A 17,511-nucleotide genomic window follows, 5' to 3' on the forward strand; every position below is an offset into this window, starting at 1 on the left:
TTCCCCTCACCAATCTTCTGTACACGCTCTGTACAGAAGATTTCTTCTCTGTACATGCTCAAGTAAATCTACATCCTTCCTAAAATGTAAGAAATAATGTCTCAGTTTTTCAGTGTTATGAGCTTTTGAGGCAGAACTGATAAGTTTAGTTTAAGTTGCTATTATTTGTGTATGCATGAGGTAAAAGATTTGTTTATTGTAAATAAAATAGTTTCCTGATTGTATAACTTAGAAGCCATTCAAAAATGAAAGCAAAGAGTGTGATTTGTGTAGGGGGAAGAAGGAGAAGTTTGGAATTAAATGTTAAGATATGGAGTTGGGGGAGAGAAAGTGAGAGCATGTGCAATTGTTATATCTATATGATAATTTCTGAAAAAAAGGGTAAAACGTGTACAGGAACTCCCCTACTTATGCAAATTAAACTTTCCGTAAGTTTTTACTGGCTGGTGCAAATTGAAAAAAATATGGAAACGTATTTTGTATCTGTTGGGATACATGGAGGTATTGTGAAAATATCGTAATGTGAACCAATTTCACTTTTTTTTTTTTTTTTTTTTTTTGTGATTCATTCCAAGTCCTCAGCAGTTAAATTTTGCTATATTACTAAGCTATTTATCTCTCTAAAAAGATATTTATAATGGAAATTGCACTACCCTTTCATCGTTATCCTATGCTCTCGCTATAAGAATCAATTTTGAACACCTTTGTGATATTTTTCCAAAATACATTTTTTTGGAGGTTACTGCCATAAAACAATAAAAACAATTTGCACTTTCCATTTTATTGGGCTTTTTCTGTTAGTGCATCTAATTATAAGTTGGTAGTAAACTCTATCTAATTGCATTTGGGATAATACCGATAACTGCATTTGGGTGGATTTTTACATTATTATGGTGAACTGTGTTTACCCTTCACTGAAATCTTCAATCATATAAAAAACAGATTTTCAGAAACTTCTCTTCATTCCTATTTACATATTACAATGATGAAGGGAAAGCAACCAACGGAAAGTGCAAGTAGTGGTAGTGCCAAGAAACGAAACAAAATTGATTTAGAAATGAAAATGATTAAGAAGTACGAAGCAAGACAAAGTTTCTCATCTATTGCACAGAATTAGGTCTCGCTTCTTCAACAGTGAATACTATTTTAAGGGACAGTGCATGTATAAAAGAACATGCTAAAGGATCAACGCACTTAAGATCAATAGTGATCACAAAACAGTGCACCTGAGTCTAATGACCATTCAAGCAAAAGCAACAAGTATTTACGAAGATATTAAGGATAAGTACGGCGAACACCAAGCCAAGTTCGTGGCAAACAATGGGTGGTTTAATAGGTTCAAGCATCGCACTGGTTTGCACAATGCTAAAGTATGCAGTGAAGTCGCCTGTGCTTATTCTGCAGCTGCAGAGAAATTTTGTGATGTGTTGGAAAAATTATTGATGAAGGCGGCTATTCAATGCAGCAAATTTTTAAAGTTGACGAGACTGCTCTGTATTGGAAAAAAATGCCGGATCGAACATACATCGCCAAAGAGGAAAAGACAATGCCAGGTTTCAAGGATTCAAAAGATAGGGCCACGCTCTTGCTTGGGGCTAATGCAGTGGGAGAGTACAGATTAATACCACCGCTTGTGCACCATTCTGGAAATCCTCGTTCATTTAAGGGCATCAATAAAGCCACCCTACCCGTGCATTTCCGATCAAAGCAGAGTGCATGGATAACAATATCTCTTTTGAGGATTGGTTTAAATGGTTCTTCATCCCTGAGGTTGAAAATACTGTGAAGACAACAGTGTTCCTTTCAAGATTTTGCTTCTATTAGATAATGCTCCTGGACATCCTACACATATATATGATTTCAATTCAAACGTGAGAGTCATATTTCTACTGCTAAACATGACATCACTCATCCAACATATGGATCAGGGTGTTATTTTGAATTTAAAAGCATGCTATTTACGCACTACATTTGCTCAGGCATTGTCTGCAGTAGACTGTGAGCAAAATTTTACGTTAAGAGACTTGAAAATCTTATAATATTTACCACATCATCTCAAACATTAATAAGGCCTGGGCGGAAATTACTAAAAATTGTTTAAATGGCACATGGAATAAAATATGTCCACGCCACATAAAAGGCCTCAAAGGATTTGAAAAAGATGAATCATATGAAGAGGTTACAGATAAGATTGTAAAGGTTACAAAGTTACTTTAGTTGGAGGTTGATCCCAATGACGTGGAGGAGTTAATAGAGGAAGAAGAGAAACAATTATCTAGTGAAGAACTTGTTGACTTGCAGGCAGTGATAGTGAAAGAAGAAAATTCCGACGAAGATTAAGATGTGCCAAATGAGGAGCCGAGATGCTTCATCACCAGAGAGATGATGGCAATGCCATTTCGTGAAATTGCTTGCTTGCTACAAATAAATCTACGATGAAAAGGAAAAAAGCCACCATCCATTAATATGTTCTTTCGTAAGGTTGAGTGGCCAACTCCTTCTAAATCTCCATAGCCCTCAACCTCTGCAGTAGCATACTTATCAGCTGAAGACGTCGATTCTGGCAATGATACTCAAGAGGTAAAACGCTGGTCCCACCATAGCCAGGTGGGCAGGAGGAGCAGTGCGTAGCACACATGCGGAAAGGTCAGGGAATGACCACCGCATATCCCCAGAGCAATATGGCGTTAGTTGCTGATGCTCCTAAAAACCAAATAACAACAACAAGATAAAATGTACTGACATTATGCCTGTCTCCTCTCTTTTTTTGTAATTTTATAATTTCGAAATTTTTTAAATTGCAACCTTTTGTGATTTTTCCTGCGTATGAGATAAAATATTGAATAACTACAATAAATAATTCTATTTACGTGTTCGTCAAATTTATTTTTTGATTCAATCAATTCAGCGAGCACAGTTGCAAGTGCTGCACAAGCATGGGGGAAATTCCGACTTACGTAGAGTTCCGCAGAATGAAATCTTTGCATAATTCAGAGATTGGCTGTATTTTAATTACTTTAATTATTTTAATTACTTACTAAATGTAAGAGAAAATATATAGAATATAAGAAAATTAATCATGTAATGCAATCTTTTAATTTTTTTTATTTTTTTATTAACAAAAAATGAGAGTTGGACTGTAATGGACAGTATAGCTATGTACTGTAATGAGTACCGTGCACAGCTATACAGACAAATAGAATAGGCCAACAAATTAGAATATCTTATCATTGGGAATTTTAATTTTCCAGATATTGGAACTCGTGGGATGGCAACTTGCTCAGTAGCAAAGCATTGGTGCCTCTGTAGGCAGGTGGGCAGGAGCAGCAGTGCATAGCACATGCTTCTTGATTAAACCATGGTTCGAGCCCGTGACCACCAAATACGGAGGATGCAGAAAGGTCAGGGAATGACCATCGCATATTCCCCAGAGCAATATGGCCTTAGTTGCTAATGCTCCTAAAAAACCAAATAACAACAACAGCAAAGCATTTTTCAGTTTGCTGACTGTTTTCAATACCAACGTGTTAGAGAAGCAACAAGAGACTGTAGTATTCTTGATCTAGTTATGAGCAGTGGTTCATTGTGTATTAAGTATCTTCAAGTAAAGGAACCTTTAAGTGGCAGGATCATGTCATATTGACGTTTGATTTATTCTGCTATCGGGGGTACAGGAATGGGATTTTGCTTTTGCAGATTGTGTTATAATGAGTCAAACATTTATTTAAACTCTTTTTCAGTAAGACCTACTGATGCTCAAAAATGTAAATGGCAATATACATTTTTGGCATTTACATTTTTGTAAATGCCAAAATGCAATGTTTTGTAAATGCATTGTTTCTATAAATACTTAGTGGCATAGAGGCCACTAAGTACTTTATAGAAACCAAGAGATATTGAACTCAAATAGTCCTTTTGTAGAGATTTGTATTTAAGAGAGATTGTTCAAAATTTATGTTACAATGGATGTCAGTTGGACTGATAAGCTTAGTAGCAGTGAATAAAAATGCAAGAGGTGATTATAAATTGTCAGACAATACAGAGTCCCACTGTAAGTAGAAAATAGTGTGTATCAAGTTACTTGGGGAGGTTAGGCAGGCTAAGGACGATTATGAATACAAAGAAATACACTAAGGAATACTTTGCTTGTGTTAATACTAAAAGGAAAGGGATAAATCACATTGGTTCACTGGATATGAATGGTTATAACTGTTGATGATCATGTATAGCTTGCTGATGAACTGAATAAATATTTTGCCTCTACATTCACACATGAAGAAGTATTTGGAGATGGTGTTGGCAGAAGTCTTTCTAATACTGATTGGGAGTGAAATTATTTTATAATAATATAGTGGAAAAAAATTGCTGCAGCTAAATGTGAATAGAGCACCAGGAGGTGATGAATCTATCCAGTTATATTAAAAGAAGCTACAAAAGAGGTAAGTCAACTTTTTGCCAAAATAATGAGAGCATCCTTAGATTCAAGATAAGTATTTGTAGATGTGAAAATATATCTCCTATTCACAAGGGCGGTCCAAAAGGTGAAGAAGTGGTTGGCTGCTTTAAGTTTAGCTTCTTTGCCAGAAATCAATGTTTAAATGATGGAATTGAATAATTAGAGAAGCAGTGTGAGATCATTTTTATAGAAGTTGATCTATAAGGCAATCACAGCATGGATTTTTTGAAGGGAGATCATGCCTCACCAATCTGATTAGTGCTACTATGCAAGTGTCACAAAGAACTGGGTTCAAAGAATAATTTTAACATCATATACTTAGCTTTAATAAAGCCAGCCTTTGATGATATACCATACATGTAATTGTTATATAACTTGAAGCAATGTGGCATTGGAGCAAGTTATGTTTAAAGATACAGGGATGATTAGGTGGTAGGATATAAAGAGTGGTTATGACTGGCTACTACTCTTTTGTGCAGAAATTTGTCTTTAACCAGTGGGTAGTTGATTGTTGGAATAAACTTCCATTTAGTGTTGTATACGTGAGTAGTTTGAATAAATTCAAGGAAAAATTAGATAAACTGTTAGATGGGATGGACAGGTTGATATCAGAAGTGTTTGGGGGGGGGGGGGTGCTGATACTGTATAAGCTTGCTTTCTTGCATCATTTGCCACTATTAATATGTATTTACTTACTTACTTTTTATTAGTTTAATTTTTTTTAATTTTTCAAGTAACATTTAGCCTGTTTGCATTAGAGATGAATAGAGACTATATACTATCATTTATTTATATGATCATATTAAGGTGATAAAATTGTAATGTTTTGTTGTTATTTTCTCTAATATTTCTCTTTCTTATCTCCTGCAATTAAAACATAAACTTTGTTTTTACAATTTATTATATAGAATATTCACCACCACAGGAGCCTTCAGTTTCAACTTCTTTACCAACAGTAGTGACATCCTCTCCATCATCCACTACTGTTAGCTTTACAACAAACTTGGTAACAACACAAAGTGGATCTAATCCTTATATACCTATTAGTGAATGTTTTAGTGGAAAGCCTCTAGCCAATGGTTCAGCTAATTGTGGTGATAATGACTTTCCTGAAGAAGCCCCACCGCCACCGCCTAAATCTGGAAATAGCGATCATGGTACTTGTTCCGACTTCTATGATTATCCACGTCCACTTCACTTTGTTTGGCCAGTTAATGAAAATAGGACATCTCCTGATTCGAATGCAGAAGATATGTATAAAGTCCCATCTCATCTAAGTAGTCCTTTAACATCTGACCTTGACAATGTTTTCAACACATTAATTGAAGGGGATGCAATGTCTGCTGTCCCTCCTAAAGTGAACTGGAATACATATCCTCATGATTCATTTTATCATGATTGTGGATTGGAACACGAGACATCCCTAAATAATGTCACTGCACCTGCATATGACACAGTGCCTCCTGTCCATGCTCCTGTCAGTGAAGCAGAATTAATTCATAAAGAAACCCCTGATGTGTGCCATCAGGTTGAAAATTTAACCCTTGGTGATTCATTGTCTAGTACTTTGTGCTCATTATCAGTGCAAGATAGTGTGAACAGTTCTGTCCATAAAGACTCTTTAGAGAGTGTGACATTAAAGCCACCACCTCCACGTCCACCTAAACCACCTAGCCTCAGAGAAAAGAAATACGAAAATGTTGATCTACATCAAAACTGTTCAGCAGAAGAGGGATCTCTATATGATGATGTTCCTTCCTCTGCTAAAAGTGTATTGCTTGTTAAGAATCTCTCAACACAGACCTTTGCTTATTTTAAAGATGAAAACTTAGACAAAGATGATCTTTCTCCATCCACCAAAGTACCTCCCCCTGCTTCTTGTGACAGAGAAACTTTGTCAGATGATATGTATGATTTTCCAAAACTTAGAAGTGAAGACAATCTTAATATCCCCGTTCCTCCTCCTCCTACAGGAAGTAATTTGCCTATACAAAAAAATCGCCGCCATGCTTATAGCAATGCACCACCTGGGCTGTTTAATAACAAAGAGACCGTATTTAACTATGAGTATCGCCCTAGTCTTCTTTCATCAGATGGATATCTAAGCATGGACTCGAAACATCCAGACTTATATACAGATATGTCTGGTGAAACGCAAAGTCCTCTAACACCATCCCCCCTTGGAACTTATGCCAATATTCCCACTAGTCCAACTCTCATGATTTGTTCATTGGATGATACACCACCTGCTGTAAACAGAGAACTCAAGCCAAAACGAAAAATGTCTGATGGAGAAGAAAGTGAGTAATGTATACAATTTTTTTTTTTTAGTGGAAGCAGGGTATAATACTATCTGGGAAGCAGAAACTTATAGTATTTTTATATTTGAGATAATTTCAAAAAAATACCATTAATTTACTTTTTTTTGCATATTAACCATTTGCATTGGTAATGCTATAAATTTCAACTATTTACTCTAATATAATATTTTTAATGATATACTACATAGCCTGAATTGCCTTGGTGCTTACCCAGATTATCATCCCTCTCAATTATCTGCTCAATAGTAAGTATCCATGGCACTTAGTTGAATTGTTTGGGTTACACAAAGGTATTATGTGATGACTCACCAAGGTTATGAAATAAGAGATATTTATTTAAGCCTGTAATGAGTTTTAAATTTATTGAAGTATAAAATGGTAATGTGAAGAAGTATTTCTCACTACTACACCAGTTCACCCAATTAATATGTACAGGTAACATTTTTGGAATTTTGTAATCGGAGCAAAGAAATTTACTGAAAAATACTTATATACAAGTAAAAGTGTAGAGTTAAATTTCTATGTTACTCTTGTAAATTAACTATGTTATAGTAAAAAAGAATGATAAAGATCCCACTGTAATAGTATTTCACTGTACTGGAATTTCATAGTTAATATTATAAAGGTGTACATTATACTTGAATCATAAGGTGAAAATTAATCTTTTTATATGTTTAAAATAAATTCAAGAATGATATTTAGTTAAATTCAAAATTTAAAACTTTTAAATGATATTCTTTCAGTTCCATAATCACCAAGAACAAATAGGCAGTTTATAAAAATCACTTGCCAATTCTCAAACTTTGCTACAAATCCAAACTAAGTAAAAGTGCAAATTGATTGCTGCCAGAAACTGTGTCCCAAGAAAAGTCAAGTGAGATTAAGAACACCAGAGTTTTATCAGGGCTAAGCCAGTGGCTAAGAAATTCCAGAGAAAAAGAATCAGGTAAAGCAACCACATTTTCAGTTGCTAGCAGATTAATATTCTTTATAATTTCAAAACCATACCCCTGATATCACCCTAGGATATTTAACTTCATCTGACTCTGGGACACAGTTATTGCATATCTCTTCCCCTGTAATTGGAATTTTATAGGGGCCATAAATTCAAATTACAGGGGAAGAGTTTCAGACTAGATTCTGGAAGTTTTCTTTTAGTCAGTGAGTCATTGATTAATGGAACAAGTTGCCTCTGCAGGTAGTTGAGGCTGATAGATTGAAGAAATTCAATGGTCAACTGAATAAGTGAGGAGAGAAGTTTATAATTTGTATTTTCTTATCTTTTTTTTTTTTTTCTGGCCAGTGCAGCAAAAGCCAGTAGCTTCATTGCACTGTATGGCTAAATTAATACTAATACAAATCTCAGAGGTACTGGGATATGTTTGATAAGATAATAAAATTTTAAGTAAGAAAAGAAAAAAATGTTTATTTTGAACTATGACTTCTTCCTATGCTACTGGACTACACATATCTCTATATTAGCATTAGCATTAGTTAAGGCATATGATGCAAGAAAGTAAGCTTATAGAGCATCACCCAAAAAAAAACCTTCCTATTTCACCCATCCAGTCACTCCAAATGTTTGTCTAGTTCAGCCTTAAATTTATTTAAGCTATCAATTTCCACAACAACAGATGGAAATCTGTTCCAGCAATCAACTACCAGCTAGCTAAAGGCAAACTTCTGCACATCTTTTCTACAACTGTCTTTCCTTTGAATCTGCCCCCTCAGGTTCTTAATCTGAGCAAGTGAAAGTATCCCATCAGCATTGAGCCTGCTCAAACCATTCAAGGTCTTGTACACCTCAATCAGATCACCTCACAAGTGTCTAGGCTCCAGATGCTGCAACTTACAGAATTTAAGCCTCTCTTGGTAAGAGAACCACTTTGTTCCTCTCACCAATCTTGTTGCCCTTCTCTGTACTCATTCTAGTAACTCAACATCCTTCCTAAAATGAGGCCTACAGACCTGTACGTGGTACTCAAGGTGTGGCCTGACCATAGCCTTATACAAAGGTATAATCACCTTGTGTCTTCTAGCAAAATTCCTATATATCATTGACAAGACTCCATGACGTGCCCTGGAAGCCCATCTGTACTGCTCGGCAAACCTCATATTTGACTGCACAATTACCCCCAGGTCTTTTTCATTCTCCACCTCCCTAAGTGAAGTACCACACAGTGTACATTTCTCTTGGGTTACTGCTACCCATATGCAGTACTTTGCATTTGTCAATGTTAAACTTCAGTTGCTACTTCTCAGCCTATCTACCTAACTTTTTTAGATCCTGTTGCAGTAGCATACTGTCATTAACAACCCTGCCAACCTTTGTCATCTGCATACTTGGACATTAAGCCTGATATATCTTCATCGATATCATTGATAAATAAACAAAACAACAATGGGCCCAGCACCGAACCCTGGGGGATTCCACTAATAACATTAGTCCACACACTCTGCCGTCTTCCTCTCAACCATCCCTTTATTCATTGCAGAAACTTGTCCTTAATGCCATTCTGCTCCAATTTGTACAGCAGTCTTCCATGTGCAACAGTATCAAAAGCTTTCCTGAAATCCATATGATATCAAAATTATTTTTTGAATCAAGTTGCTTTGTGACCAGATCATAGTATCCAATCAGATTGGTCAGACAAGACTTCTCCTTAACTAACCCATGCTGTGTCTGAACTATTACTGCAGCCTTGTCTAGGTGATCCTGCATCACTTCTTTAACCAGTGACTCCATCATTTTCTCCAGAAAAGAAGTTAAACTAACAGGTCTATAATTATTTGTGTCACCCTTTGAATCCCCTTTGTGAATATACATTTGCACATCTCTAGTATATGGAGACATGGAGACCTCCCCTGAATCTAAGGATGCTCTCATAATTATGGCTAAGGGTTTGCTTACTTTCCTTGCCACCTCCTTCAGCATAACTAGATAGGTTCCATCTGCCCCAGGTGCCTTTTTTATGTTTAACTTCAACAATTTCTCCTCCACTTTGCTCTCTGTTATGACAAAATCATTTAGCTTCCTGTTAGAGCTTAGAAACTTCTGTCCTCCCTTTCCTTACAGAATTCCTCATGTGTGAATGTAGATGCAAAATACTCATTCAGTTTGTCAGCTATCTGAGCAGGATCACCAATGGTAGAATCACCAACATCAAGTGGACCAATCTGATTCAACCCCCGTCTTGAGTTTACATAAGTAAACAAGTCTTTGTTGTGTTTCTTTGTATCCTTTGGCAAAGATTTCTCGTAATCAGCCTTCAGTTGCCTAACCTCCTTTGTGACTTGATTACAGACCAGCTTATATCTGCGATATGCTTCTATGTCACCTGCTAATTTATATGCATCCCACACATTTTTCTTCTCTGCCATGAGCCTGATTAGTTCATCTGACATCCATTTAAGCCTAAATCATGCAGTATTTCTTAGTTGGTATGAAAAGCCTGGTAGCTTCCAAGATTAATTCCCTGAAGCACTAACAGTGAATTCTAAATTTCCTAAATGGGAATTTAGAATTCACTGTTTTTAACATCATCAGTTGATCCCACTGTATAGAATACAAAAACTACCTGAGACCACTGTAGTCACCTTTATGAAAACAAAAACCTTCTCTTTAGCCTTGATGGTAGTTACATCTTTAAGTAAATCCCACATCAGTAGACTGTGATCACTGTCACCTAGTGGTTCCTTTATCTGCAAATTTCTAATGCATGAGTCATACTGCTGATAATCAGATTGAGTATTACTCCCTCTAGTTGCCTCTTGAACATGGTACTGTAGAAAACAGCCATCCATTAAAGTGTGAGGACCAACCCACAAGTTCCAGTCAGTATCTGGGAAAATAAAATCCCCCATTATAAGACAATCTGATTTACTGGCCCACTCTATTTCTCTGTACAGTTGTTCATTATACTCATCAGGGTCATTAGGCCTATAACACACTCCTACTCTCACTTTTGTTTTCCCCATGCTTGTCACACCAAACTGACTCGACACTGCAATGTCCACCCATGTCAATGGGCTGCACTTCCTTAGATTTTGTGTTTCTTAACCCTCCCCTCTTTCTATCCTTTCTGTACACATTGTACTCCCCAAATTCAAATTCTGCACTGCTTATATCTGTGTGATGCCATTCTCTGATATCCCAACAATATCTGCCTTTGATGCCTTGATCAGCACTTCAAATTCATCAAATTTATTTACTATACTTCTAGCATTGGTGTACATGCATCTGTTCTTACTCTTAGTTACCCAATGTATTTACTTGTTCCATGATGACTGCCATCAGCTCTTGAAATCTACAGCAACTTGCTCTCTAGGCTTCTGCTCATATAATTCAAGTTTGTGAAAATTTAGTTTCCCAGAAATCATTCATTTCCCCAGGCCATGGCCTACTTTGGTGTTATGGCAGGTCTGCTACTGAGATGTATTCTACTGTATGGATTGATGTTCTTATGATCCTTAATTTTCTTTTTGTTTACCACATGGAAATTTTCTGCTGATTGCAAGAGATTATACTTGTGATGTGTTACAGCTACTTGCAACCAAGTTGTAATTAAACAAACTAAACAAAATGAAAGAGCTTGAATTAATTTAACAATATGAAAGAGAATTAATTAACTGGTAAGCGCATATACTTTCTTAGGGAAGTACAACATAGAACCCTACACAGGTGGCTCTGTTGTAGCTAGATTGATGTTCAGCGAAGTTAATTATTTTTTTAATTGCCTTTTGCTATGTATGAACATTCTAATTATCTACCTGTTTCGAAAGGGCCTCCGTAGCTGAGTGGTCAGGAGCGGGAGTGCAGTAGCACACGGTCTTTGAGTAGACTGGGGTTCAAGCCCTCCCTGACTGCTAAATACGGTCGATCTGCCAACCCGCACTGGACCAGCGTGGCAGATTATGGTCCATTTCCCTCAGCATGAATTGTTGAGGAGGCTTCCATCCTGCAGTGGGTTGATAATGGCTGCAATTTTTTTTTTTCTTTTTCAAAAAGCTGCATATTATATTTGTCATGTAATTTTAATCTATTTTAACATAGAAAAACTGATATTACTATTATATGAGGGCCATTTGGAAAGTGAGGTAACATGTTTTTGTGGAAAGATGTTTAATTACATAACAAATGAAAGCACACTAGTGCACTACTTTTTTACAGTCATCCATACACACAGGAACTTTTTTTCAATGTTCTACCAGTTGATTCATACTTCTGTCATAAAATTCTGGAATATTCTCAATCAAATGAGTTTCAGTGCATAGTTTAACTCTGTCATCACCAAACTGGTGATGAAAGAGTTAAACCATGTTTTGTTTCTCTGTTAAATCCCCCCCCCCAATGTGTGAAAAAACATTTTGCCAGAAACTGATGAAACCTGAACAGATGAAAGTCAGGAAGAGAAAGGTGGAACAGCAGTTGATGGGCAAGCACCTCCCATTCATAATGCTGTAACACCATGTCATGTTCTTGGTTCGTCTACAAAGTTTGTTTTGCCTTGTGTGAATTTATTATGCCAAAAATAGGTGTGTTCCTTGAACATGGTTGCTGGACCATAACATAGCTTGCATTTACTGATGAATTTCTGTGGGCTTACTTCATTTGGCATGCAGGATAAGCATGCACAATTTAAAATAGGGTGACCATTTTGGGTTAGTCACCTAATCTCAACAAAGGTGTACAGCATCCTCTAACAAGAAGAAAGGAATATTGTATGTGATGTTTCCCGTTGGGCAAGGTGCAATTTCTTTCCCAGATCATCCATTACCTTACTTTTTGAGCAGCCTTCACAGGTACTTATTACACAATATGTAAAGCTAAATACCAACAAAGTTGTTTAGCTTTTTCTTTTCTTTTACATATGAATAAAGCATTACATATACATTCCTTCCTAAAAGTTTAGAATCATAGTGTATAACAAGTTTTCATTATTTTTTTGTTTGAATCTTACATTGTCAAAGTTCGAAATTAACTTTGACAGTGTAAGGTTTAATATAAAAAAAGCACACTACAAAGTATTTTAAGATTTTTCATTAAGCGTTGAAAATTTTGCAGCAAAAGTTATGAAATGATTAATATTAACAACTATACTGATTTTTCATCAAAATCTCGTGGAAATTTTTGATAACATCTCCACGAGAATCTCTTACTTTTATCACTAAAGACGTGGCATCCTTGTAATTAATTTTATAATAGTGGCTTGACTAACATTATTCCAAGCAATCTGCAAGGTTTCCCATATCTTCCACAAAGTCAAATTCCAGAGATATTACATTATGTTCAAGAATGTTTTTATACACTTCTTTTCTTAAAATTACTTTAATTCGGACTATGTCACCCACTCAAGAAAAACAAGCAACCCCAGATCATTATGGAACCACCACTGTATTTGACTGTAGGCACTAAACAGTGTGGCCCCATTTTTTGTTCAGTTGATCGTTTTACATAAATGCGACATTTGGATCCAAAATCGGATTCATCCATCCACAGTGTTTTTCCGCTGTTCAAATGAGCATTGTTGATGGCTCAGCGCAAGTCAACTTTTTTTTTTTTTTTTTTTCCATTTTCCAGTTAATAAGGGTTTCAGACTGCTACAAGACCACAAAATCCTACTTGTTTAAGGCGAAGTTTTACAGTGGACATAGACACGGGAGTTTCTCTATTCCTATTGAACTCAGCTTGGATTTCAGGTGCAGTAAGTCATCGATTGTATTTAGAAATCAGTGTTATGGTTTTACCTTGTGCTTTTTGGTTATGCACAGTCGTCCTGATTATGGTTTATCCTTTGAATTGCCAACCTCCTTGAATCGTCAAATGGTAGTTTGTACTCCTGTAAATGAAACACCTAGTTTTTTGGCAGTACTTCTCACCATTGAATTTCTTTACACAGAGTTTTCATAGCACTTTTTTTCAACACAGTTTACACCAAACATTCTGAATGACTGATATTCAGTTTTATGAGTTAGAGCTCTTACTCTTCAATTTATATAATTGAAAAACACTGTAGAACCATCTACAATCTTCTATAATATTGAAACAATATTTCCACTTTCTGTAATATTCTAAAATCGTCCTATAATGTTCTACCACATTCAGTAAACTTCTACAATATTCTACCACATTCAAGGGTCTTCTATGCCTTTTTTGGAATATTCTAGAAATTTCTTAAATATTATTAAAGTTTTTTAATTTTTACACATAATAAATTTAATAAAATATATTTAATGAAAATTAGTAAAAAAGTTGGGCCTATTTTAATAAAAATTTTGAAAATTAAGAAAAATGAAATGTGATTCTAAACTTTTAGGTGGGAATGTACATTTAATTTAAAATTATTCTTTCAGTTATTCTTCCTGTCTTGACATTGGCACCTCCACAATGCAAATTTAAAACAAATGGCAAAAAAAGAAGTTTTAGAAGACCAAGGTAAGTATTTTCTGTAAATTTGGTAAACCTTTGTCCTTGAGATAAAATAGTGTCAAATTCCCTATGGTTTTTTTTTTTTTTTTTAATTTTTTATATAATGAAGTAATAAAAAAAAAAAGTAGTTTAATCATCTGACTTCTGACTCTAGGTTGTACGAGAACCATACAACCTGGAGTTAGAACTGTAGGTTGTATGAGACCTGTGGTACTGGGAGGTAAGAAAAGTCACTTGATATTGCCATCAGCCTTGATAAAATTTTATCAGGATGTGTAAGAAAATTATCCAACAAAAAGTCTTAGTGTTTTCATTTACATTTAATGTGTCTTTTTGAATGATTTTACACTTTTTATTTTTTATTTTTTTTTTTATTCAAAGAAATGTGAAATCATTCTGAAAGAAGCTTGGAATTGTATCATTAAGTTCTCATTTATAAAAAAATCTTTGGTCTTCATAAATAAAATACATGCATATAAAAGAAGGCAGTCTGAATTAGAGAGGATGCAAATTAGTGAAGTCTGAATAGTGAAGTTTTACTAAAATTCATACATTAACAGATTGTTCAGCTAGATGCTCTGCTGATAGTTACAGTATCACAAGATACTGAGAAGAAAACAGTTATTTATACTTCAAATACAGTTCTCTATTCAGTTTGATTAAAATTCAAAAGAATTAATCTCCATACCTGAGTTAACTTGTGGATTTACAAATTTACACATCCTTCAGTAACATCCCTGTAAGCACACAACATTTATAAAGGCATGTAGTTGAATTACAATGCTCTTCTAATTTCTCAAATTTATAGATTCTTCTTGGGTATGATCTTGGGAGAGATGGAACTGTACCACAATAAATAACTGTGCTTATTGAAATGGACAATTTATGCCCCCTTAGGTTCGTAATCTGAACAAGTGGAAGAATCCCATCAGAATTCAGCGTGCTCAACCCATTCAAGGCCTTATACACCTCAATCAGATCACCGCGCAGGTGCCTAATCTCCAGCTGCTGCAATTTGCAGAACTTAAGAGGTAAGAGGATCCCTTCATTCCCTCACCAATCTTGTTGCCCTTCTCTGTACACGCTCAAGCAAATCTACATCCTTCCTAAAATGAGGCCTCCAGACCTGCACGCAGTACTCAAGGCGTGGCCTGACCATTGCCTTATACAGAGGGACAATCACCTCCTTCTCCCTGCTAATAAAATTCTTATATATCATTGACAACACCCCCACGATCTGCCCTGGCAGCCTGTCTGCATTGCTCAGAAAACTTCATATCTGACTGCACAATTACTCCCATGTCTTTTTCATTTTCTACCCCTCCTTAAGTGTAGTACCACATAGTGGTACGTTTCTCTGGGGTTACTTCTACCCATATGCAGTACTTTACATTTTTCAATGTTAAACTTCAGTTGCCACTTCTCAGCCCATCTGCCCAAATTTTCTAGATCCTGTTGCAGTAACACACTGCCATTACTGTCATTAACAACAGTGCCAACCTTTGTATCATTTGCAAACTTCGATACTAAGCCTGATATACCGTCATCAATATCATTGATAAATATACAAAACAACAGTGGACCCAACACCGAACCCTGTGGGACTCCACTAATAACATTAGTCCACGAAGAGTAGCACCCATTGATTACCACCCTCTGTCTTCTCCCACTCAACAATCCTTTTATCCATTGTAGCAACTTACCCTTAATACCATTCTGCTCCAATTTGTACAGTAGTCTTCCGTGTCAAATGCTTTCCTGAAATCCAAGTATATGATATTAAAATTATTTTTTGTATCCAGTTCCTTTGTAACCACATCATAATAACCAATCAAATTTGTTGGACAAGACTTTCCCTTAACAAACCCATGCTGTGTCTGAATTATTGCTCCAGTCTTGTCTAGATGATCCTGCAATGCATCTTTAACCAGTGACTGCATTATTTTACCCGGAACAGAAGTTAAACTAACTGGTCTGTAATTACTCATGTCACCCTTCGATCCCCCTTTGTGAATTGGGGGACACATTTGCACATCTCCAGTCCGTGGGGACCTCCCCTGAGTCCAAGGATGCTCTCATAATTATGGCTAAGGGTTTGCTTACTTCCTTTGCTGCCTCCTTTAATATAACTGGATAGATCCCATCCACCCCCAGGTACCTTTCTTATGTTTAACCTCAATTTCTCCTCCACCTTGTTCTCAGTTATCCTCGGAAGTTGAAATTTTCACTATATAACTAAGCTATTTATCTCCCTAATAGGTCATTTTTATAATGGAGCACCACCCCTTCATTGTTATTATATGTTCCGTTATAAGAATCAATTTTGAATGCCTTTGTTGATATTTTTCTAAAGAACATTTCTGGAGGTCACGACCGTAAAACAATAAAAACAATTTGCACTTTCCAGTTTATTGGGCTTTTCTGTTAGTGCAATCTATTATAAATGGGTAGTAAACTTGAACTTATTGCATTTGCGATAATCCCGATAACTTGAATTGTGTAGGTTTTTACATTATTATGGCAAAATGTGCAATCTATTACTTATTACTTTAAAGATATTAAGGATATTACTTATCCTTAATATCTTCATAAATACTTGTTTTGATTTTGCTTAAATGGCCATTAGACTCAAGGACACTCACTTCTGAATCTGATTTTCCATCCATATTATTAATAGCTTTTCCATCTTCGATATAGCACCTGAATGCTGTTTTGTGGTTGCTGTTGATCTTAAATGCGTTGATCCTTTAATATGTTCTTTTAAAGCTCCTTTAAAATAGTATTCACTGTTGAAGCAGCGAGACCTAATTCCCGTGCAATAGATGACAAACTTTGTCCTGCTTCGTACTTAATTATTTTCGTCTTCATTTCTAAATTAATTTTGTTTTGTGTCCTAGCACTACCACCACTTGCACTTTCTGTTGATCGCTTTCCCTTCATCGTAATAAGTAAATAGGAACGAAGAGAAGATTCTGAAGTTTTATTTATGTTTTTTATATGATTGAAGATTTCATTGAAGGGGAACACATTTCGCCATAATAATGTAAAAACCTACGCAATTCAAGTTATCGGGATTATCGCAAATGCAATAAGATCAAGTTTACTACTCATTTATAATAGATTGCACTAACAGAAAAGCTCAATAAACTGGAAAGTGCAAATTGTTTTTATTGTTTTATGGTCGTGACCTCCAGAAATGTTCTTTAGAAAAATATCAACAAAGGCATTCAAAATTGATTCTTATAATGGAACATATGATAACAATGAAAGGGTGGTGCTCAATTATAAAAATGACCTATTAGTTA

The 17,511-nt window shown here is 35.6% G+C and overlaps 1 protein-coding gene across 3 annotated transcripts in view; it reads left to right on the plus strand.

Moving 5' to 3' along the window:
• The window catches only part of dos (daughter of sevenless), a 120,823-nt gene that overhangs the window by 57,869 nt on the left and 45,443 nt on the right, over positions 1–17,511 (plus strand). For all 3 annotated transcript variants that reach the window (XM_090385137.1, XM_090385139.1, XM_090385138.1), the window contains 2 exons: positions 5,365–6,756; positions 14,131–14,212. In XM_090385137.1, the coding sequence (XP_090241263.1) occupies positions 5,365–6,756; positions 14,131–14,212 (1,474 nt within the window). The remainder of the gene's footprint in view (positions 1–5,364; positions 6,757–14,130; positions 14,213–17,511) is intronic.

The sequence above is a fragment of the Mastigoproctus giganteus genome, chromosome 11 (genome assembly GCF_048544385.1).
Source record: "Mastigoproctus giganteus isolate SK-2022 chromosome 11, ASM4854438v1, whole genome shotgun sequence".
Classification (NCBI taxonomy): domain Eukaryota; kingdom Metazoa; phylum Arthropoda; class Arachnida; order Uropygi; family Thelyphonidae; genus Mastigoproctus; species Mastigoproctus giganteus.